This window comes from Girardinichthys multiradiatus, chromosome 12 (genome assembly GCF_021462225.1).
Source record: "Girardinichthys multiradiatus isolate DD_20200921_A chromosome 12, DD_fGirMul_XY1, whole genome shotgun sequence".
Lineage (NCBI taxonomy): Eukaryota > Metazoa > Chordata > Actinopteri > Cyprinodontiformes > Goodeidae > Girardinichthys > Girardinichthys multiradiatus.
Window position 1 is genome coordinate 24346201 of NC_061805.1, and position 24968 is coordinate 24371168.

At 38.5% G+C, this 24968-nt stretch overlaps 2 protein-coding genes across 5 annotated transcripts in view; both read left to right on the forward strand.

Annotated features, from left to right (window-relative positions):
* The window catches only part of efna5b (ephrin-A5b), a 177729-nt gene that overhangs the window by 19483 nt on the left and 133278 nt on the right, over positions 1-24968 (forward strand). The gene's annotated exons all lie outside the window — the stretch shown is intronic.
* On the forward strand, positions 7836-15345 carry LOC124877151. Of its 3 annotated transcripts, XM_047380182.1 has the most exons (6): positions 9267-10059; positions 10390-10425; positions 11967-12017; positions 13764-13844; positions 14177-14275; positions 14903-15345. In XM_047380182.1, the coding sequence occupies exons 1-6, from the start codon at positions 9489-9491 to the stop codon at positions 15118-15120; spliced, it is 1056 nt and encodes a 351-aa protein (XP_047236138.1). In that variant the 5' UTR covers positions 9267-9488; the 3' UTR covers positions 15121-15345. The 3 variants fall into 3 exon arrangements, 2 of the variants coding, with proteins under 2 accessions (XP_047236137.1, XP_047236138.1); XR_007040452.1 differs by lacking the exons at positions 9267-10059; positions 10390-10425; positions 11967-12017 and adding an exon at positions 7836-9260; XM_047380181.1 differs by lacking the exons at positions 9267-10059; positions 10390-10425; positions 11967-12017; positions 14903-15345 and adding an exon at positions 7836-9260 and having other exon boundaries at positions 14177-14277.

Genomic DNA, 24968 nt, shown 5'->3' on the forward strand with positions numbered 1-24968 from the left:
TTACACACGCATAACAGTAATGGATTTCTGAAATGTGCCTCCTTGTGGGGCCCTCCCGTGTAGATCTAAGCTTTTGTTATATTTCTAGATCATAGTTGTAGTACCTGACATTATGGAAGCACATTATATTACAGCTATAATTCTGCACATCTTCAACAGCTAAACTGTCAGGCTGAAGGATGCTCCACTACATCCATAAAGATGCTGTTATAGGACCTGATTAGAAATCCAGAACTGACTGGAACACTTGTAGTTAGAAGTGCTCTTTTGGTTTTGGGGACTATCTTTACAGGTCTTGAGTCTGTCATTGATGTTATCTGTATGATGTTAGTAAGTTATTTGTGGTTTTAATTCCAGGTGACAGGCTCGCAGTCATCTACTGCTGTAGCTGAGCCAGCCAGAACCTCGTGGGACTCTTTCCCTGATGACAGCATCACACAGGATGCCAGCCTACAGGTAACATTCAGTTAGACTTTGTTGTGAGAAATAAATTTTGGAGTCCTGCTCTCATTCCCTTAGTTTACATGCTTGTTAGTTTAGCTTGTGTTGGGAAGCTATTTTTTAGTCTGAAGGTACCATAAACAGCATTCAGCCAGTCATCTGATCACATGTTTTTAATGGTTCTCCTCATGGAGCCCAAACAAGCCAGTGGCATACACACCTTCAGATGGATTGTTGAAACGTGCTTCCATGTGGGGTCCAACCAGGCCAGTCACTTACACACGCATAACAGTAATGGATTTCTGAAATGTGCCTCCTTGTGGGGCCCTCCCGTGTGGATCTAAGCTTTTGTTATATTTCTAGATCATAGTTGTAGTACCTGACATTATGGAAGCACATTATATTACAGCTATAATTCTGCACATCTTCAACAGCTAAACTGTCAGGCTGAAGGATGCTCCACTACATCCATAAAGATGCTGTTATAGGACCTGATTAGAAATCCAGAACTGGCTGGAACACTTGTAGTTAGAAGTGCTCTTTTGGTTTTGGGGACTATCTTTACAGGTCTTGAGTCTGTCATTTATGTTATCTGTATGATGTTAGTAAGTTATTTGTGGTTTTAATTCCAGGTGACAGGCTCGCAGTCATCTACTGCTGTAGCTGAGCCAGCCAGAAACTCGTGGGACTCTTTCCCTGATGACAGCATCACACAGGATGCCAGCCTACAGGTAACATTCAGTTAGACTTTGTTGTGAGACATAAACTTTGGAGACCTGCTCTCATTCCCTTAGTTTACATGCTTGTTAGTTTAGCTTGTGTTGGGAAACTATTTTTTAGTCAGAAGGTACCATAAACAGCATTCAGCCAGTCATCTGATCACATGTTTTTAATGGTTCTCCTCATGGAGCCCAAACAAGCCAGTGGCATACACACCTTCAGATGGATTGTTGAAACGTGCTTCCATGTGGGGTCCAACCAGGCCAGTCACTTACACACGCATAACAGTAATGGATTTCTGAAATGTGCCTCCTTGTGGGGCCCTCCCGTGTGGATCTAAGCTTTTGTTATATTTCTAGATCATAGTTGTAGTACCTGACATTATGGAAGCACATTATATTACAGCTATAATTCTGCACATCTTCAACAGCTAAACTGTCAGGCTGAAGGATGCTCCACTACATCCATAAAGATGCTGTTATAGGACCTGATTAGAAATCCAGAACTGGCTGGAACACTTGTAGTTAGAAGTGCTCTTTTGGTTTTGGGGACTATCTTTACAGGTCTTGAGTCTGTCATTTATGTTATCTGTATGATGTTAGTAAGTTATTTGTGGTTTTAATTCCAGGTGACAGGCTCGCAGTCATCTACTGCTGTAGCTGAGCCAGCCAGAACCTCGTGGGACTCTTTCCCTGATGACAGCATCACACAGGATGCCAGCCTACAGGTAACATTCAGTTAGACTTTGTTGTGAGAAATAAATTTTGGAGTCCTGCTCTCATTCCCTTAGTTTACATGCTTGTTAGTTTAGCTTGTGTTGGGAAGCTATTTTTTAGTCAGAAGGTACCATAAACAGCATTCAGCCAGTCATCTGATCACATGTTTTTAATGGTTCTCCTCATGGAGCCCAAACAAGCCAGTGGCATACACACCTTCAGATGGATTGTTGAAACGTGCTTCCATGTGGGGTCCAACCAGGCCAGTCACTTACACACGCATAACAGTAATGGATTTCTGAAATGTGCCTCCTTGTGGGGCCCTCCCGTGTGGATCTAAGCTTTTGTTATATTTCTAGATCATAGTTGTAGTACCTGACATTATGGAAGCACATTATATTACAGCTATAATTCTTCACATCTTCAACAGCTAAACTGTCAGGCTGAAGGATGCTCCACTACATCCATAAAGATGCTTTTATAGGACCTGATTAGAAATCCAGAACTGACTGGAACACTTGTAGTTAGAAGTGCTCTTTTGGTTTTGGGGACTATCTTTACAGGTCTTGAGTCTGTCATTTATGTTATCTGTATGATGTTAGTAAGTTATTTGTGGTTTTAATTCCAGGTGACAGGCTCGCAGTCATCTACTGCTGTAGCTGAGCCAGCCAGAACCTCGTGGGACTCTTTCCCTGATGACAGCATCACACAGGATGCCAGCCTACAGGTAACATTCAGTTAGACTTTGTTGTGAGAAATAAACTTTGGAGACCTGCTCTCATTCCCTTAGTTTACATGCTTGTTAGTTTAGCTTGTGTTGGGAAACTATTTTTTAGTCAGAAGGTACCATAAACAGCATTCAGCCAGTCATCTGATCACATGTTTTTAATGGTTTCCTCATGGAGCCCAAACAAGCCAGTGGCATACACACCTTCAGATGGATTGTTGAAACGTGCTTCCATGTGGGGTCCAACCAGGCCAGTCACTTACACACGCATAACAGTAACGGATTTCTGAAATGTGCCTCCTTGTGGGGCCCTCCCGTGTGGATCTAAGCTTTTGTTATATTTCTAGATCATAGTTGTAGTACCTGACATTATGGAAGCACATTATATTACAGCTATAATTCTGCACATCTTCAACAGCTAAACTGTCAGGCTGAAGGATGCTCCACTACATCCATAAAGATGCTTTTATAGGACCTGATTAGAAATCCAGAACTGACTGGAACACTTGTAGTTAGAAGTGCACTTTTGGTTTTGGGGACTATCTTTACAGGTCTTGAGTCTGTCATTTATGTTATCTGTATGATGTTAGTAAGTTATTTGTGGTTTTAATTCCAGGTGACAGGCTCGCAGTCATCTACTGCTGTAGCTGAGCCAGCCAGAAACTCGTGGGACTCTTTCCCTGATGACAGCATCACACAGGATGCCAGCCTACAGGTAACATTCAGTTAGACTTTGTTGTGAGAAATAAATTTTGGAGACCTGCTCTCATTCCCTTAGTTTACATGCTTGTTAGTTTAGCTTGTGTTGGGAAACTATTTTTTAGTCAGAAGGTACCATAAACAGCATTCAGCCAGTCATCTGATCACATGTTTTTAATGGTTTCCTCATGGAGCCCAAACAAGCCAGTGGCATACACACCTTCAGATAGATTGTTGAAGCGTGCTTCCATGTGGGGTCCAACCAGGCCAGTCACTTACACACGCATAACAGTAATGGATTTCTGAAATGTGCCTCCTTGTGGGGCCCTCCCGTGTGGATCTAAGCTTTTGTTATATTTCTAGATCATAGTTGTAGTACCTGACATTATGGAAGCACATTATATTAACATTCATTTAGACTTGTGAGAAATAAACTTTGGAGACCTATTTTTGTTCACTTAGTTTACATGCTTGTCCCCGTAGATTGCTTTTAGTTGAGAAGCTGTTATTTAGTCAGAATTTGGTTTTATTTAATTTGTTAAGCTGATGTGTAAGGAAGGAATCCATGATTGGTGTGTACCCTTTTGCTGATTGTAAAGTAGGATACCTTAAACAGCGTTCAACCCATTTGTTTTTGTTGTAAGAAGTAATCTTTGGAGCCTTTTACTTGTTCTCTCGGTAACAATTTCTTTGCATTGTATGTGTCCTTGTGGGGACCATTGATCCAAGGTTTTGACATATTTTCGATCATATTTGCAGCACCGGTCATTTATCAGTTAAGGCAGTCAATAGAAACTTCAGTTATTTACAGCAAATAAATTCCAGTGTTTTACAGTCATGCACTACATCATTAGCTTACATATACTGTAACCACACATTTCTTTTCATCATCCCCATATAGCTATCAATCATCAAAGGAGTGTCTCTAGTGGACTACTCAGACAGTGATGATGATTCCCAAAAAGACGTCTCTGCACCTCTACAAAAGCAAATAAAAAGAACAACAATAATGGTAAAGACATACAATTATTTTTAAAATCTAAAAAGTCACAAGAAACTAATTTATTTTTTTTAATAACTGTGTGTCTGCACGTACAATCACAGGAATTGAATAATTATAGCTTGATATAATCTTTTAACAGATGAATAAAGTTCCAAGTTTTTCTGATGCTATCTACAATTCAAGTAATGACTGTATGGAAGGCCCTTCAACCTCATTCGCAATGGATTCACAAAGGCCTATAAGAGGAACTTACTTCTCTGTAAGCCTCATGAATTAATGTCATTTAAAGAGTAATACCAGAGTAGACTTTTGATATGATTGCTTAAAATGAAAGGCGTTCATTGCTATAGCATGTTTTACTAATTTTCTTGTTCTTGTTGCTTGTTCATCTTGTTCAGTTGACAACTTTTTTTTTTAAATTGCCCAAATCTTTGCATATATGTCTTTTATTTTCTTAAAATTTGATATTTTCCTTAACATTGCATTTTACTTTATCTGTTTGGATCTAAATTTACTCAAAACAAGAGTATATTAAACTTGACCAAGCACTCTCATACAGGTGCATTTATAAAAATTAGAATATTGCTCAAAAGTGCAACATTTCTTGCCAGTCATTTCAAAAAGTGAAACAATTGTTTTATAGATTTATTGCACATTGAGTAGAATATTTCAAGCTTTTATTTCTTGTAATTTAGACAATTATGGCTTTCAGGTAAAGAGAGCTCAGAATTTTGTGTCTCAGAATATTAGAATATCACATTAGACCAACCAAAAAGGATGTTTTAAGCTCTACTGTCAAGTTTCTCAACAGTATGTCCATTTCCATGCACTAAGAATCTGGTTGGGCTCCTCTTGCATGAATGATTGCATCAATGCACCGTGACATAGAGTCCATCAGCCTGTGGTTTTGCATAGCTGTAATGGAAGCCCAGATTGCTTTGATAGTTGCCTTTAGGTCATCTGCCTTTTTAGGTCTGATGTCTCTCATCTTGCGCTTGACAACATCCCATAGATTTTCTATGGGGTTAAAGGTCAGGGGAGTTTGCTGGCCAATCAAGAACAGGAATACCATAGTCATTGGACTAGGTTCTGGTACTTTTGGCAGTGTGGGCAGGTGCCAAGTCCTCCTGGAAAACAAACCCAGCATCTCCATACAGCTTGTCAGCAGAGAGAACTTTGTCAGAGAACAAACTCTAGAACTCCCTGCTAGATGGCTGCATTGGCTATGAACTTCAGACCCAGTGGACCAGAACCAGCAGATAACATGGCACCCCAAACCATCACTGACTATGGAAACTTCACATTGGACTTAAAACAACTTGGATTATGTGCCTCTTCATTCTTCCTCCAGTGTCTGCAACCTTGATTTCCAAATGAAATGCAGAATTTACTTTCAGCTGAAAACAGGACTCTGGACCATTGAGCAACAGTCGAGTTCCTGTGCCTAGGTGAGATGATTTGGATGTTGTCTCTGGTTCTGGAGTGGCTTGACACCAGGAATGCGACGTTTATAGCCCATGTCTAGTATTCATTTGTGTGCTGGCTCTTGATGCTCCAGCCTCAGCCCACTCATTGTCAACCTTGACAACCCCCTCAAGGCTGCTGTTCTCGCTGTTGTTTTTGCATCTTTTACCAAACTTCTTTTTTCACACTCAATTTTCTGTTACTGTGCTTTGATCCAGAACTCTGTGCGCAAATTGCTTTTAGCAATGAACTTTTGTGGCTTCCCCTCCTTGTAAAGGGTGTAGATGACTGTCTTCTGGCCATCTGTGAAGTTAGCAGTCTTCCCCGTGATTGTATCTCTACTGACCCAGAGTGAAAGACGGTTTGAAGGATCAGAACACCTTTGTAGACGTTTGGAATTAATTAGCTGATTAAGGTGTGAAACAATGAGTTTCCAATAATTAACTTCCTCACAGTATTCTGAATTTGGGGTTTACTAGTAAGCCATAATCATCAAAATTATGGGAAACAAGGACGTGGAATATATCACTCTGTGATAATTCTATATGAGATATGAGTTCCATTTTCTGAGATGACTGGCAAAAAATACACTGCTCAAACAAATAAAGGGAACACTTAAACAACACAATATAACTCCAAATGAATCAAACATATGTAAAATCATACTGTCCACCTAGGAAGCAACACTGATGTTGTTGTGCTCTTGTGCAAATGAAATAGACAACAGGGGGAAATCTTTGGCGATTAGCAAGACACACTCAATAAAGGAGTGGTTCTGCAGGTGGGGACCACAGGCCACTTCTCAGTATCTACGCTTTCAGGCTGATGTTTTGGTCACTTTTGAATGTTGGTGGTGCTTTCACACTCGTGGTAGCATGAGACGGACTCTACAACCCACACAAGTGGCTCAGGTAGTGCAGCTCATCCAGGATGGCTCATCAATGCCAGCTGTGGCAAGGTTTGCTGTGTCTGTCAGCGTAGTGTCCAGAGCCTGGAGGCGCTACCAGGAGTCAGGTCAGTACACCAGGAGACGTGGAGGAGGCCGTAGGAGGGCAACAACCCAGCAGCAGGACCGCTACCTACGCCTTTGTGCAAGGAGGAACAGGAGAAGCACTGCCAGAGCCCTGCAAAATGACCTCCAGCAGGCCACCAATGTGCATGTGTCTGCACAAACGGTTAGAAACCGACTCCATGAGGATGGTATGAGGGCCCGACGTCCACAAATTGGGGTTGTGCTCACAGCCCAACACCGTGCAGGACACTTGGCATTTGTCAGAGAACACCAGGATTGGCAAATTTGCCACTGGTGCCCTGTGGTCTTCACAGATGAAAGCAGGTTCCCACTGAGCACATGTGACAGACGTCACATGTCTGGAGACACCGTGGAGAGCAATCTGCTGCCTGCAACATCCTTCAGCATGACCGGTTTGGCAGTGCATCAGTAATGGTGTGGGGTGGGATTTCTTTGGAGGGTGGCATGGCCTTCCATGGGCTCGCCAGAGGTAGCCTGATTGCCTTTAGGTACCGAGATGAGATCCTCAGACCCCTTGCGAGACCATATGCTGGTGCGGTTGGCCCTGGGTTCCTCCTAATGCAGGACAATGCTAGACCTCATGTGGCTGGAGTGTGTCAGCAGTTCCTGCAAGATTAAGACATTGAAGCTATGGACTGGCCCGCCAGTTCCCCAGACCTGAATTCGATTGAGCACATCTGGGACATCATGTCTCGCTCCATCCACCAACGTTGTACCACAGACTGTACAGGAGTTGGCGGATGCTTTAGTCCAGGTCAGGGAGGAGATCCCTCAGGAGACCATCCACCGTCTCATCAGGAGCATGCCCAGGCGTTGTAGGGAGGTCATACAGGCACGTGGAGGTCACACACAATACTGAGCCTCATTTTGACTTGTTTTAAGGACATTACATCAAAGTTGGATCAGCCTGTAGTGTGTTTTTCCACTTTAATTTTGTGTGTGACTCCAAATCCAGGCCTCCATTGATTAATAAATTTGATTTCCACTGAAGATTTTTGTGTGATTTTGTTGTCAGCACATTCAACTTTCTACAGAACAAAGTATTAAATGAGAATATTTCATTCATTCAGATATAGGATGTTAGTTGAGTGTTCCCTTTATTTTTTTGAGCAGTGTATTTCACTTCAATGCAATTTTCTTGTTTTTTGAGATGTATCTGTAGAGTTAACATCTGTGTTTTCAAGGTGGATTTTAAATCAAGGCCTGATTTTCTTTTTAATTAATTCTAATAGAGGAAGAAATACTAACTTCTTCCTTCTCCTCTTTCTCTAAATGATTCAGAGGAGCTTTGCAGGGTTAGATGAGGCAAGTGAAGACAGTGAAGATGAATATATTCCAGAAACCACTGGAGAAAGCACAGACAGTGAAGCCAGTGTGGAATTAAGTCTGGAAAAAGGTCCGAAGGATAAAACTATGTCATTTAGTCAAAATAGAAGCAAGTTTTGCAGGCAGAGTAAGAGTGAGTCCAGTCAGACTAGAAACTTTGAAAGTCATGATTCCAGAGCCACTACATATAAAGATGAAAGGGCCCCCCTGGAGGAAGAATCTGTTTATGTTGCTCCTGTTTTGAAGAAGGAAGATGGATCCAGGACCTATAATAAGAAACACCACTGTGTGTATTGTGGAGTATTTGTTCAAAAAATGTCAAGACATCTATTGCGCAGACACATGGATAAAATAGAGGTTGCAAAAGCCTACAGTTTGCCAAAAAACTCAAAACAAAGACGACTCCAGTTGGATTATTTGCGAAATAAGGGAAACTTTGAGCACAACACTGAAGTTATGGAAAGTAACCAAGGCAAGCTCATTGCGTGGAAACAACCAAAGAAGAAAACAGAAGGGGAAATATTCAAACATTGTTTGTACTGCTATGGACTGTTCAAAAAAAAGGCAATGTGGCGACATTTCCAGTCCTGCAAATTCAAGCCTCAAGATAAGTCTTTGAAAAAGGGGAAAACAAGAGTTCAAGCATTGTGTGCATTTGCTGAACCAGTTCCACCAGAGTTCAGTGATTCATACTGGAGGTTTCTAAGTGAGATGCATCAAGATGAGATTACAGTTGCATGTAAGAAGGATCAATGCATACTAGATTTTGGATACAGATTGTTCCACAAGAATGAGAGGGTAGTCAGCCAGCACCAATACATCCGTCAAAAGCTAAGAGAGCTTGGCAGACTGCTACTTGAGGCAAGAAATATTGCTTCTGTGAAGAGTATTAAAGATCTCATAAAGCCTGAAAAATATGTTACAGTTGTCGCTGCTGCAAGACGTCTAGCTGGATTCAGTGAAGAAAGTGGCAACTATCAACGACCATCTCTCGCTCGAAAAGTTGGTCACGACATGCATTCTTTAGCCATGTTCATTAAGACGGAAGGACTGAAGATGAAGGATAAGGAAGCTGTGCAAAACGCAGAGGAGTTTGCACAACTGTATCAAGAAAGTTGGAAATATGATATTGCAAGCCAAGCTTTAACCCAGCTTGAACAGAAAAAGTGGAATGCACCTCTACTGTTACCTTTCACACACGATGTCCAGATTCTTCACAACCATTTGTTAGAAAGACAGCAGGAATGTTTACATGCCTTGAAAGAAGAGGCCTCACAGTCCAGCTGGAAGGATCTTGCCAAAGTGACTCTGGCACAAGTAATCCTTTTCAACCGTCGACGAGCTGGGGAGGTTTCCAGGATGCATTTGTCAGTTTACTTATCAAAGGACACATCAGAAACACACGAGGATGTTAACCTGGCCCTCACAGCACTTGAACAAAAGCTCTGCAACTATTTTGTCCGGATAACCATTGTGGGAAAAAGAGGAAGAAAAGTTCCTGTTCTGCTGGGTCCAATGATGAAGGAATCCCTTGATGCTCTTACTGGAAGGCGGGAAGAATGTGGAGTCCTGGAAGAAAATCAATACCTGTTTGCGTTGCCGAATTCTGTCCATTACCTCAGAGGTTCAGACTGTATAAGGCAGTTTGTGAGTGAGTGCAGTGGCCTCAAAAACCCTACAGCACTCACCTCAACAAAGCTCAGGAAACACATTGCAACATTGTCAACAGTTTTGAACCTGAAGACTACAGAACTTGACCAGTTGGCAGATTTCCTTGGGCATAATGTTGCTGTTCACAGGAAGCACTATCGCCTTCCAGAGGGTACCATACAGTTAGCAAAAATAAGCAAAGTTCTCCTTGCAATGGAACAAGGACGGCTAGGAGAGTATAAAGGGAAGAGTCTGGATGAAATCCACCTTGATGTCAACGGTATTAACATTTAACACTTTAATGCAAGGGAAATTGAAGTTGCTAACCTTGGTATTTAAGAATAGATTAATGAAATGAGATATTTATGGAGGAGGGCATGTTTTATTGTTAAGGATGAATAAACATCATATTAGTTGAAAATGGTATCATTTAGGCTTTACATAAAAATGTTGGCTTATTCTGATTTGATTTGAGGCAAAAAAAAAAAAAAATTAAAAGGTGCTATTTAGGTACTTTTTATGGTTTCCTATCTTTTGTGGAATTGGTTCTTGAGTGTTTTATTAGTTCTATTAAACAAATCTCTTCAAATTTATCTCATTACCATATTAGAAACTCTTGACATGGATGGTTCTTCACAAGAGAAAGGTATGAATTTGTTTATTTTTTCTATACCGCAATAATCTCTGTAGTTTTAAATACACTAGATGACTGCATGTTAATGTTGTTTTAATTAAAATTTCATTAAATTGAAAACATCCAAGATAGGACTGATGTAGGGAAATTTCATGCCATAATTTTATTTAAGCTCTGTCATAAAAAAAGTACAAATATTAATTTTTGTATCTACAGGTACATTCAAAACTTTCAGATATAATGAAATGTATTGATATGATGCATTCAAAAAGTTCAATATTTTTGGCGATTCATTACAAAAATTGAAACTGATATTGGGTATTCATTACACAGTGAAATATTTCAACCCTGTGTTTTTGTAATTTCATAGTTATGGCTAACATAATAAAAAAGCTAAAATTCAGTGTTTCAGAAAATTTTTATATTAAATTACAACAATTATAAACAATATTTTGTAATGTATAATGGGAGCCCAGGTGTCTTTTAGAGCCACTTTCAGGTCATCTGCATGGTTACTTCTGGTGTCCCTCATCTTTCTCTTGACAAAACAACTTAGATTTTTAGGCTTAGGTGGGGCCAGTTTTCTGGCCAATCAAGCACAGCAACACTGTGGTCAATGGACCAACTTTTGGCAGTGAGAGCTGGTGCCAAGTCCTGTGGGAAAGTGACATCAGTATCTAAATAAAGCTTGTCAACAAGGGGATGTGTGAAGTGGTCTAAATATCATACTAGATTGCTGACTGGACTTCAGAAAACACATTGGACCAGAATCAGCAGATGTCACTAATAGGGATTCCACTCTTCCTCCAGACTCTGGAAGCTTGAAAGGAAATGCTAATTTAATGTTTTTATGAAAAGATGATTTTAGACAGTGGTCCAGTTCATATTCTCATGCATAGTTGGTAAACTGTTGTTTTGGCACTAGCGCTGGTGTTTAGTTGTATTATAAAAGGAATTACTTTTTTTACCAGTTAAGGTTGAAAACCTGTCTAATTACTTCTTTGTAAACCTCATATTAAGAAGAGCATATTAAAATCAACATTAAATGAAATTACCTTTTACTTTGGATTATCAAAAAAGTGGCCTGGTTTGGTAAAACTCTTAATTTATGGCCTCTTACTGTTGAATTTGGTCAGTCACAATAAGTCATTAACTAAATAATTAATGAACAATAAAGAGTTAGTAGTCCAAAAATATGTAGCCTACAAATTGACAGCTACGGGTTAGTTTGTTTTATAAAATAAAATGTTACTGAAAACATTTATAGGAAAATACAATTTCTTAGCACTACTGCCAGCTAACATTTTTCAATTATATCATAATGTCTTATTCAGCTTTGTGGCAAGTGGCTCATTCACACAAGTCTCTTTGCCATATACATTATGAAGAGCACTGATATCCCTGGAAACCTATATTACTCCTGATTTCCTGTCAATTAGGATGACCTAAGATATGGATTAAAGCAATAGTTAATTTTACTTTTTTTTTTTTTTTGCTTGTTGGTGTATTGTTAATTCTGACTTTTGAAAACAATTCTTCTTTCATGTACATAGTTGATATGCCTGACGGAACTGAGAATGGCACCAATTTATCCTCACAAGAAGGTAAAATGTTCACATAATAAAGAAAGCGGTTAAACAAAAAAGGGCCACTTTTCTCTGAATTAAACACATTTTACAACCTGAGTTCTATATACAAACGTGGACAAAATTGTTGGTACCCCTCGGTTAATGAAAGAAAAACCAACAAAGGTCACAGAAATAACTTAAATCTGACAAAGGTTATAATGAATAAATATTCTATGAAAATGAGCACATGAAAGTCAGACACTGCTTTCAAACATCCTTCAACAGAATTATTTAAAAAAATAAACTCATGAAACAGGCCTGGACCAAAACGATGGAACCCTTAACTTAATATTTTGTTGCTCAACCTTTTGAAGCAATCACTGCAATCAAAGGATTCCTATAACTGTCAGTGAGACTTCTGTCCCTCTCAGAAGGTATTTTAGCCCACTCCTCATGAGCAAACTGCTCCAGTTGTCTCATTTTTGAAGGGCACCTTTTCCAGACGGCATGTTTCAGCACCTTCCAAATATGCTTAATAGGATTTAGGTAAGGGCTCATAGAAGGCCACTTCAGAATAGTCCAATGTTTTCCTCTATCTGTGTTTTTTGGGTTATTATCCTGTTGCAAGACCCATGACCTGCGACTGAGACCAAGCTTTCTGACACTGGCCAGCACATTTATCTCTAGAATCCCCTGATAGTCTTGAGATTTCATTATACCTGCACAGATTCAAGATACCCTGTGCCAGATGCAGCAAAGTAGCCCCAGAACATAACAGACTCCTCCATGTTTCACAGTAGGGACAGTGTTCTTTTCTTCATATGCTTAAATTTTTCCATCTGCAAACATAGAGCTGATGTGCCTTGCCAGAAAGTATAGTTTTTGTCTCATCTGTCCATAGGACATTGTCCCACAAGCTTTGTGGCTTGTCAACATGTAGTTTGGCAAATTCCAGTCTGGCTTTTTTATGATTTTTCAAAGATGGTGTTCTCCTTGGTCGTCTCCCATTAAGTCCACTTTGCCTCAAACAACGTTGGATGGTGCAATCTGACACTGATGTTCCTTGAGCTTTAAGTTCACCTTTAATCTCTTTAGAAGTTTTTCTGGGCTCTTTTGTTACCATTTGTATTATCAGTCTCTTTGTTTTGTCATAAATTTTCCTCCTGTGGCCATGTCCAGGGAGGTTGGCTACAGTCCCATGGATCTTAAATTTCTGAATATGTGCAACTGTAGTCATAACATGAAGCTGCTTGGAGATGGTCTTATAACCTTTACCTTTACCATGCTTGTCTATAATTTTCTTCCTAATCTCCTGAGACAACGCTTTCCTTCGCTTCCTCTGATCCATGTTGAGTGTGGTACACACCATGTCACCAAATAGCACAGTGACTACCTGTAACCCTATATATAGGCCCACTGACTGATTACAAGAATGTAGACACCTGTGATGTTAATTAATGGACACACCTCGATTTAACACGTCCCTTTGGTCACATTATTTTCAGGGGTACCATCATTTTTGTCCAGGCCTGTTTCATGACTTTATTTGTTTAAATAATTCTGTTGAAGCATGTTTGAAAAGCATTGTCTGACTTTAATTTGTTCATTTTCATATAATTTTTTATTTATGATTAACTTTGTCAGATTCAAGTTATTTTTGTGACCATTGTGGGTTTTTCTTTCATTAACTGAGGCGTCCACGTGCGTACATGAACTGTTAAAGTACTGTAGATCATTGAAAGTTTAAACAGTTTTTTTATGTTCCTAAAATTAATATTTCAGAAGATCCAGAAGCTTCTGAAGAGACACCTTGTATCCCCACATCCAGTGGCTTAAGTCAGGAAAACTTGACCAAAAAGAAAGGTGAGCTTGTAAAACTGCAGTTTGGGGTTAGTACTCTTCTTCAACATTGATTTTTATTCATTTTTTTTTAATACCACCACTTTTAACTAATATTACAAGTCCATTACATTTATATCTGATCCTGCCTAGTATTTACTAACATCCAAATTTGATTCAAACAAGATTGGTTCTACAGGACTTGATTGTAATAAATAACTCTTTATGAACACAAGTGTAAATAGAAGGTTTTTTGGTTTTTTTTCTTTAGTTCGCTGTTGATATCTATGCCCTTGATCAGCGTGTTTGCTGTTCTAATAAGATGAGTTTAACCTGTTCTTTTCTGTACTTCAAAGTCACAAATTCAGATGGGCTGATGCCAGAAGTCAACGAAGTGACCTCTTGTACCCCCACCTCTAGCAGCCAAAGTAACGAAAGGTCTGCCAAAAAGAGTGGTGAGTTTGGAGTAATCCTCTTCAATACATAACTTCATCATGATTGCTTTTAAATGGTCCAATTATTACTACAGTATCAATATTCTAATTATCCTCACATTTACTGCTTACTAAGATTTAAATGACCGAAGCAAAATGTATTAACCACTTGACTTTTTTTACTTAGACATGTCAGGTCTAAACTTTTGAATTTTGTCGTAAAATGCAAATTAATGCGCCCCTTCTCAGGTGGGTTTCACGTCATTGTTAAATTGGATTATTTGTGAGATGTTCGTTTCCATCTATTATTAAATAGGGGTAATGTACATGACACATCTACCTCAAGACAGAAAAAAATCTTTGCATCAAATTTACCTGTTGGCAAATTTGCATATCGATGATGTGCTCTCCTGGTGGAGTTTGACTGCCTGTACCAGCAGTGACACTGACTGATTAATATCCCAGAAATAAACTGATTTACTTGTTTTTTTACTGTAGGCTCATTACTATTGACAAAGATAGTTGAATTATTAAAATATCTCATTTAAATGATATTGTGGGATTATTGTACATAAAGTGAATGTATCCTCTATGCAGTTTTGTTCTAATGAAGTTGTAAACTAAATTGTGCTCTTTTTATGCCCTTAGGTAAAGAAAAAGTTGTGAAAAGAAGCTGGACCCCAGAGGAATGTGCTGCTGTAAATAAACATTTAAGGAAGTACATATTGACAAATCAGGTTCCTGGTAAGCTTGACTGTGAGAGATGCATTGCTGCAGAACCACAAGCACTGAGTAAAAGAGACTGGAGAGCAGTTAAGTACTTTGTCAAAAACAGAATAACCACCATGAGGAGAAAATATGAGTGACAGAGCTTCCCTGAACAGAGGTAGAAACACATGGCTGGTCCTGTTTCACCAGTTCTTTACTATTTGTTTGTAATTTTTATGGACAAAGTTCAAACAAAGTATATTTCAGTTTATTGATACATGTTCTGAGGAAGAAATATGGGAAATGTTTAAATGGCACATTCAGTGCTAAAATGTTGAAATAAAACATGTGCAGCTCAAAATAAAGTTCCTTTATTCAGTGGCTACATTTGTAATGTGTCCATTTTAAATTTTGACTCAAGCAGTTCATGATTAATAGTAAATCATGTGTATTTTATAGTTGGCTAAAATGAAGATTGTAAATATATAAAAAATTGACCTGTATGCCTAAACAAATGGAAGAATATTAAGGCTGTGACTAGGAAAAATGCACCACAATCGAATAATGACAGATGTACTTAAGAATGCACATTTCAATATATATCTAGTCTATTAAGCCAGATGAAAGGATTAATATCACTAACAAAATTTTAAGGTTTTTTCCCATTAAACAATCAAGTCTTGACAAATGCATGTTTGGGTTAGATTAGGGTTGGGATTGAATTTGATAGATCCTAATTTAAAGATAAAGCAAATCTTTATGAAGGCCTAACAAGAGTTAAATGTTAAAAGCAAGCCCCATAACTGGCTAAAAAAATTATGTGTGTAAAGATGGACCTCTTAACGTTCGAACATTAAAAGCAAGCCCCATAACTGACTAAAAATCAAACGTGTGTGAAGGTGGGTCCTGCAAAGTATGAATGTTAGAAACTGGCCCCACATGTGATTGAAAAACAGACATGTAAAATAAAGTTTGAAATTTTGCATATTGAACGTGACTTTTAATATGTAGATTTTTTTTGGGATCTGCCTGATTTTTTTCATAGTTCTAGGACCACTAGAATGGGTGGACCCCACAACCCAGTCAACTACTTGCGGTCCTGCTGTGGGAGTTTAACAAGGATGTGTGTGTGTGTGTGTGTGTGTGTGTGTGTGTGTGAGTGTGTGTGTGTGTGTGTGCGTGTGTGTGTGTGTGTGTGTGTGTGTGTGTGGCTGTGTGTGTGCATGAAAGTCTTTGTTTATAAATGATGCTTAGTATTCCTGTGTGAAACTATACCAGTTGTTTTTTTTTTTTTTTTATTCATTCCCTGAAATAAAAACGATTGATCCCCCAGAATGTGTAATAAATCCCACCTTCACCCTGTCTTCTGATCTCTGCCCAGCTTTGACTGGTCAGGCTTACTCCTAATATTGTACCAAACACAAGCAAATCACACTACAATAGGTGTATAAATAATGGTGGAATGAGATATCATGGAACGAGAGAGACAAAACATGAATGCTAGGTAAGCACTATAAGAATACTGACTAATCATCAGTTGCTAATGTTGCTTTGCAGCTTCCTCATTTGACCTACATTAAATGAATGGTACCCTTATTGTGGTTGTAAACTGTTATAATATTCTTTGTGAAGCTGAAGCACTATCTTGTTCCTGGTTGACACCATGTTTCTATGTTTGACTTACACTTTTACTTAGAAGTAAGAACAGACATAGAGCACAGATCTGGTCTAATTCACCCCTTTGTCAATTTGTCCCCCTGTTTTGATCCTTCTTATGTTTTTTGGTCCTGAAAACAAACAAATGTATACCTATGTGCTTAAAACTAGGTATAAACGATATATTAACATTACCCACAATACCAGCCAAGGTTACTCATTTTTTAACATGTCAATATTGGTCTGATAAATAACAGAACCTTTTCCCTCTTTTATATTGTACTGTAACACCATTTGGGCATATGGCAGATAATAGAAATGTTGACAGAGTGACAGACAAGACTGTTACCCACCAAAGACGCTGAAGTTAGCTTTCACTGTGTAGCTTTATATCTGTTCTAAAGGGTTATTTAACTGTATTTATCAAAGACTGCATTTATTGAATTGTAGTTCAAAATCTAAAATACTGATAGGTCAAACCTAATTATTTTAAAGTATACTACTATTTGCTTAAATGACCACTATTTTGCATCTTTCTATTAGTGCTTAAACGTTTCACTGTTTTTAATAAGTCTAGTCTTAGACCAGTCAAACCTGAACTGAAGATTTCTACAGCAAGGGGAGATTTATTGAAGGACAGATCAGGATGAGCATAAATGCAATATATAAATTAATCAAACCTAGACTGAAGCTTTCTACACAGATGACACAATTTTTAAATACAGTTTTAAATACAGTTTGTGATCCATGGACTCTTTTGCTGTATTTGTGAAACCCCCTAAAAACCTTTCTTTAAGTTTTCCCAAAAATAATCATCATAAGACAGATCTTGTGAGACAGATGTATTGCTACACCCCTAATAAAAATGTATACAGTACAACTCTGCTTTGGAAGGACAGTTCATTATTTCTTTAGTAAGGTTCGAGTTGCAGCAGATGCGGTATTTATTCAGCTTGTTTATTTTCTTTCCTTAAATCAGCGAGCAGTGAGCTTTGGAGTGCAGCAGTCTTTGAACCACGGCCTATCCCATGACTGCAGCCTGGGGTATTAACCCAGAGCAACTGAGAGGCTTAAAAAGCCATCAGCTCATTGTCCGGAGACACAAAAACCCCATTCCTCTAAATTCTCTCCCCCCATCTCTCTCTCCTCTTTTATTTCTTCTCTCTTTTCTTAAGAATGTCTTGAGCTGGCCTCTGCTGGCATTCATATTAATCAGTTTTAAGGTTCTAATAAGATAAGTGAGACTTAAGGGGAGTCCCTAAAGTGGCCTAAGCCCTCCAGATAAACAGAGGTGATGAGTGCTGCCTGTAGCCACATCATCAGGAGTGTGTGTGTTTTTCTCCAAGATAGTCATGCATACAAAAGTTTTAAAGTCCTTAATCTCTCAGTGGGGGTATGAAAACCAAAACATGACTAAACCTTGCTTATAGAATGGAGAGTCATCACCTTGACTTGTAAAACTTGGGGTGACGCTGGAAATATGTTTGGGTGATTTTTTATTTTTATTTTTTAGAAGGTACATGTTTCAAAATAATACTTTTTTTAAAATCAGTAAGCACCTTTTTTGTCATAATCCAAACACTCACTCTGTCTGCTCACTGTCCTGCTAAGTATCCGAAGAATATAGGCCAGTGGGTTTTCTTCTCTGGCTTCCTTTCCTCTGGCATATTGCTCTCTCTGTCTTGTCTTCCTTTTCCAGTTTTCCCACTGGGATTACCAGTTCTGTACTGTCCTGCTGTGTTGACCAAGGAGACACGCCATCAGCATTAGGCTCAGTGTTGTGGCTGCAGAAGTTGACTGACAACTTTTACACCCCAGTTTTGCATCCCGTGCCTAGTTCAGGATTTTGTATTTTTTGTTCTTCCCAGCCTTGTTTTCCATTTTTACCATGAGAATGTTAGGTTGTTATTTTTTAAACTTTTGATTTAAACTGCAAATACTGAGCAAGAGTGTATGAAGCCTCATTCAACTATTAGTTAGTAAAAAACATGTACATTGGTGTATAAAAAGTTAATATTTATTTTTAATGCCTTCAAAAAAATATAATTCCTGACAAAAATGTATATGCTTTTACTCTTGTTCAGGGTTTTGTGTATTGCACGGTCTGGTAGGACTTTCCTGTCAAAGAGCTGCGGTGGTGGTGAGGTGGGACAAAACCCCAGAGAGTTCAGTTTCACCTGCTGTTCTGTTCCTTGGAGCCGTAGGACTCCAAAACCGGAGACATTCCAGCCAGGATTAGAGCGTGCATGTCAAACGGAAGCGCAAATTTAGAGGGCAAGCAATGTTCCTTTTTTTTTCTCCTTTTCATTTTTTCATGAGTTGGAATCGCTTTTTCTGCTAGTAGTGTTTACAGATCTCTAACACACTATTATTGTTATTATGTTATTGTGGTAAAAATATTTTTTGATGTTTTAAAACTAAACAAAGTCCCAACAATTAAAAAAGGAAGCATCCGGGTTTAGACATTTCTGCAACGAAAGATGAAAATTAGGATTTTCTCTTTTACATGTGATATTTACAAATGATAAAAAATATTGGATTGAGATTTTAGTTACCACAGAAAATTCTAACATGATTTATAGACTATATTTGCTTGTGTTTGCCACCAGAATTTAGGCTTCCTTTATTTCAATATTAACAGTAAATTAGGTGTTTGTATATATTTAACCATCTAAAACAGGAGCTTTGTTAAAATTTCATGTTCAGACATTTGTGGTGAGTTCTTCTAATTTGCTTTTTGAAAAAGAGAAAATCATTGTTAATCATATTCATACAATAATTATTTTCATTAAAAAGCTTGACAGCATGCCTGTTTTTCAGGTATATTTGATGATGTGCATGGATGAAGTAAGCCAATGGCCTACGGCAAAATGCGTCATATTTCTTGCATTAGAACAGAGTGTGTGCTTGGCTTTGGGTGGAGTGATGAAATTTTTGTTGCTGTTTGCTTTCTCTTAGAAGAGCTGCTGATCGTAAAACATGCAGTTAAGGTAGAAATGTTTATGGCCTGTTGATGGAAAACCAATTTCTGCTTGGTTACTTAAAGCAAAGAGTTTCATAATGACCGGCATGACTGTACATGTCTTTTTGTTTCAGTGATCTCTTTATAAATGTCCAGATGACTTTTTACAGTGCACATCATAGTGAAATGAGTTTTTATGATAACGGAAGGACAGGTGCCAGCTGACAGGTAGGTCTGTGAAGGTGTTGAGGCTTGTCAATTCTTCAGTGACTCTAGGGTGGCAGCAACTTTAATAATGTAGCAAAGCCAGACTTTTTAAAATCCCTTCTCTCAGATGTAAAGAGCTGTCTGTACATTAAGTCTAGGTCAGATTGTGTCTCCTGCTGTGCATTAGCTTCAGAGCCTTCCTGCCTGTATCACTGGTAAGAGGAACATGGCACGAAGATGGTTGAATTATTCACACTCATAATCGGCCTTTATGTCCTCCTGCCAGACCTGGCCCCACTGTTATTCTAGTGCATAATTGATAGTGCTCAGAAGTGGAAAAGGTAGAATAGCAGAAGTAATACGAAGCAAAAGTGTAGTCAGGCAGCACAACGGGGGGAAGAGGGAGAAAGATGGGCCCCAATAGGAGTTTTTATACCGAGCTTGTGTTAGTCTTCACGGGGCTTAGGCCCAGCCTGCATGAGGATCGCGTGTGTTGGCCAGCCAGACTTTAAGGGGGAAGAGGGGGTAGTGGTAAAGGAGGGGGATGAAAGGGTGAGAAAAGGAGAGAGGAAGAAGAGATGGGGATCCAGAGTAACAAGGTCTGATGCTGAGCTGGCCCATAATATGATCTTTCTCTTCTCCTACAGTTATCTTGGATGTCGACCATGGGAAAACATTAAATTTTTTTTTAATTATATAAGATGATTTTGATGTTATTAAGGAACATAAATCACAGTTGTTACTGTTGGAATTTGGTTGTTTGGATCTAGTCCAGATTTATTTTTCTTTCCCCTGCTTCTTGCTGAGGCAGGTAAGGCAGGCACTGACATCACATTACAACAATGCGATACCATGATCAATAAACGACTGCCTCCAGAGAGGCGACAGTGATAACTTGAGTAAATACTCCTTAAGGATGAGTTGAATGAATTTGAATGATGACTTATTTGATTAAAGGAAAAAAACTATGAAAACCCTTGCTAAAGCATTAAATAACTTCAATCATCCACATTTTCTTTTATAAAATTTTTTTAAGTAAAATTTCACTAGCCACACAGATAGGTGATCATTCCTAGATCTGTGGCCACAAGAAATAACTTATAATAAACTCTCTCTATTAACATGAAGTATGCTAAAAAAGCTGGCATGTTAATCAGTTTTAAGCACAAGTAAGACTTTTGTAACTTGAAACAACTGATTGAACCATGAATTTTACTCTCTACTGGAAAATCCTGAAGGAGCATGTCTGGCAATCACTTTGTGACATTAAGTACAATCAAGATTTTGAAATAGCCAACTCGATATCCAATATCAATATCTAATTAATACAATTTTACAAAGAGTAGGCCAACATTTTATATTGTTGGCTCATGTGTTTATTGACCAAAAATTTTAAAAATTCTTAGTTCTGATGCATTTAATAAATTTATATTTTTAAGGTGTTTGACCTGCAGTGAGAGCAGATAATATGATAATTGTGATTAATTGGTGGACCTCCTAACATTCATTGATATATTTTTGTCTTAACCTCCCATAAATAATTTATTTTCAGCTTTTATTTACGCGAGTGGTATTAGTGAATTGTCTTAGTTGAATGAAACTGCTCCACTGAAGTTTGAATATGTCTCAGGTGAGGGTGTTAACATGGCCTCAGGTGTAGTCTATTTAACACCTCTCTAACCCTTGACAAAGCTGTACTAACTGCTCCCTAGCTCTGCCTTTTGTGTTCCATAACAAAACCCCTTTAGCTCCTAATAACACCGCAGCACTGGCAGTGTAAAGAGAAACCTGAGATAAGGTCCACATCAGAGAGTTGGTGTGGGAACTGTTTAATCCTCCTCGCGAAAACCAAACCAACACACAACAGGCAGGGATCATGTTTGGCAAAGTGGCCTGCTTTGAAGGAGAGATCGAATGGTGCAAGTAGGAGGGACGACGATGATGGAAAATAGAAATGCAGCTGAATGCTGGTAATCTTTTGTAGAGCTGTGAAAGAGAACATCTGGAGCATAATACAGGGTGTGTGCTAACTCACCCAGACATACATGCATCATACAGGATATTAATATCACAGCACTGTTAACTGTTGTTTTTTTTATAATCTGTTTTTTTAAATACTGATGTTCAGGTTGTATTTGCCCATCTGATATTAATTACTTGAACAGTTGCTTCTGTCGTTGATTCAATGTGAAAAAGGCTAAAACACTGTTGGGGGAATCTTTTGATAGGGCTGCTATTTGCACACCACAAATGTCCTTTTATAGAAGAGTGGCAAGAAGAAAGGCATAAGAAGTCCTCTTTAAAGTGTGCCACAAGCAATGGAGGGGACACAGCCAAACATGTGGAATGAAGTGCTTTGGCCAGGTAAGACCAAATTTGAGGTTTGCAGCCAACATGCAAAAGGCTGTGTGTGGGGGAACATGAGCCCCCTGAACACACTATCCCCACTATGGAACGTGGAGGTGGCAGCATAATGTTGTGGGAAGCTTTTCCCCAACAGGGGCAGGGGAATTCCTAGAAAGCATTAGAGAACAAGCCGTATGAAAACCTATAAATAATTGGTTGTGCTGGATGTATTTAAGGGGTATCTTAGTAAAGGGGGATAAATACAGATATCTGCCACACTTTTCAGATTTCTGTTTGTAAAAAAAAAAGAAAAAAGATTTTTATTGTGTATCGTTTTCCTTCCACTTGGCAGATATTCCCTACTTTGTGTTGGCTTGTCACATACAATCCCAATGAAATACACTGAAGCTTGTAGTTGTACTTTCTTAAAAAAAAAAAATCCAAAAACAGTTCAAGGGGTATGAATGCCTTTGCAAGTTGCTGTATATTTATATTCTTTTGTCAGCATCACTTTTTTAATACGCCTGAAAGTACCTTTCGCCAGAGTCGCTATGGTGTGGCCATAAAGCTGTCAAGCGGAAACATTACCAGTGATAGGTCTCAGAAACTCATAAAACCAATTTATGGGTGCACTTACGACCCACACACCTACTGGAGCCTTCCTATAAAGATGCAGACAGAGATTGCACCAAACTCTTCCCAATTACCCACGTTTTAAAAGTAATAAACACCAATCGATAAGTGATGGTGGGAGGTTAATCTCTGGCTTAAGCTTAGTTATTTCAAATTTAGTCACTTCTTTTCCTACTAAAATTGTAGCATGTTCAAGCTTTCCATTGATTTGTTTCATTGTTTCCTTCCTACGGGCTAAATGCATCGAGCCATTTTTTTTTTTTTTGTTTCACATTTGAAGCTCCTATCTCTTTTACTGTCCTGTGAGGAATTGCAAGGAGCAAAATACGTTTTTGTCCATTTATTCTTTGTATGTGAGTAACTCATTTTTAGATACTCCCAATTAGGAGAGGGTTTCATTAAAGGAAACTTCAATAATCAACACTATTAAAGTAAACACTTATTCTGCTCTGGTGTACAGTAACAAATGTTGCAGCCTGCTGTTAAATACGTCGTGGTCATCCAGCAATAGGATTCAGTATGTAAACAGGCCTGTCTGTAGCTGAGCTGTAATGCTTATTTATTTCCAGGATCTGTGTGCCAGCACGGGGCATGGTACTGGCACTGGCAAGTATGGATTAAACCCCTTTATGTCTTACTGTGAAGTTAATTGAGGGAATCTTCCGCCCACAGTGGACTGGGACCATTTCAGATATGCATGCAGATGCAGGTCTACAACGAACGTAGTGATTGCTTTTTAATTTCAGATGACGATTCCTACCTTCACTCTAATGAGACTGCATCCAATAAATCATTTTTCTTTGACCTTTAACGTGTTCCCCCCTCAACAGACCCCCAGCACCTCCCCATCACCACTAATGTAATGCCAGTATTATGATATAAAGGCTTATTATGGTGTCACTAATTAGATTGTACAGCAGTTAGATTCGTTATCATTCAGCTCAACCATCATTTTCATTTTCTAATGTGTTTGTTTTTGCTTAATTACATGTTACTGGGCGATTATTCCTTGCTGGTGTAACTATTTTTATGCACATTCACAAGATTTTCCATTAATTCCCATTTCTCCTTTTTTGTGATTTACTCCACAACTGTATAGACTGAACCAGTATATTATCAATGGAAAGTCCCATTAGGAATTTAGACTGATAATGCCTTGGCTGGCATGAAGTTTAAATTCACGCAAAGTTGTTTTTCTGTTTGATAACTTTGAATACGTTTTTCCATGTTCTAGTTAAGATGATTTGACAGTGAAAATCAGATCCATCAAGGTTCTTTGTTTACTTTCAGATTATATAGTAAGAATGTTAGTAAATGCATTGTTTCATTGATGTGGCATGTATTTATTATAACCTCATACATACTGAATACAATTTTTTTATAAAAAAATAAAATTAAACCATATATAATTTTCCTTTCACTTTATAAATATTAAAATACCTTGAAGTGTGTGGTAACTTGACAAAATGTGAAAAGGTTCAAGTCTTGTGAATACTTTTGCAATTCACGTCATTTGAAAGTACTACAGCTAAATATTGGACATCTTATGTCTTTCTTTCTCTGTTTGTTATATATCTGTTCTGTTCTCGTCCTTGGAAAGTAAGTAGAAAAAACCCCACCTCTGTACATCCTCATTTCCCGTTGGAGTTACTTGCTATTTTGTCTGTTGAGCAAATGTTTTACTTTCACATATCTGTACATGGAAATAACTACTCTCCTGGCCTTGTTTTCTCTGCGTCTGTGCTGGTCTTTTAATCCTGAATTTCTCCTAGTGTTTTACTGCCCGGTAATGATTTTACAGCGGGTTGTTTTATACCCTCGTCCAAACCAAACAGCCTGGGGAAGATTTAGAGTACTGCTGCTGTTGGACAGTGAGCTCTAATTGGAAGGTCAGGAGGACGCGTTTTAGACTAGCGGGTAATAACCTGCATACTGCGAATTTAAAGGTTATCCAAACCCACCTCTGGACACACAAACATATATTTAGATTTAGTTATTATTTCTGTTGATTTCTTCGTGTACAGTGCTGTGCAAAAGTTTTACTCCCCTTACGGATTACGTTTTTTTGTCAAAACAGATTTTTATGGGTTTGGGTCTAACCCTAACCCAAACGATATCCACACCAACCTGGTCAAATATGAAAAAGTCATTACTACCTAAACCAAATAACTGGTTGTTTCATGCTTGGATGGTACAGTTGTG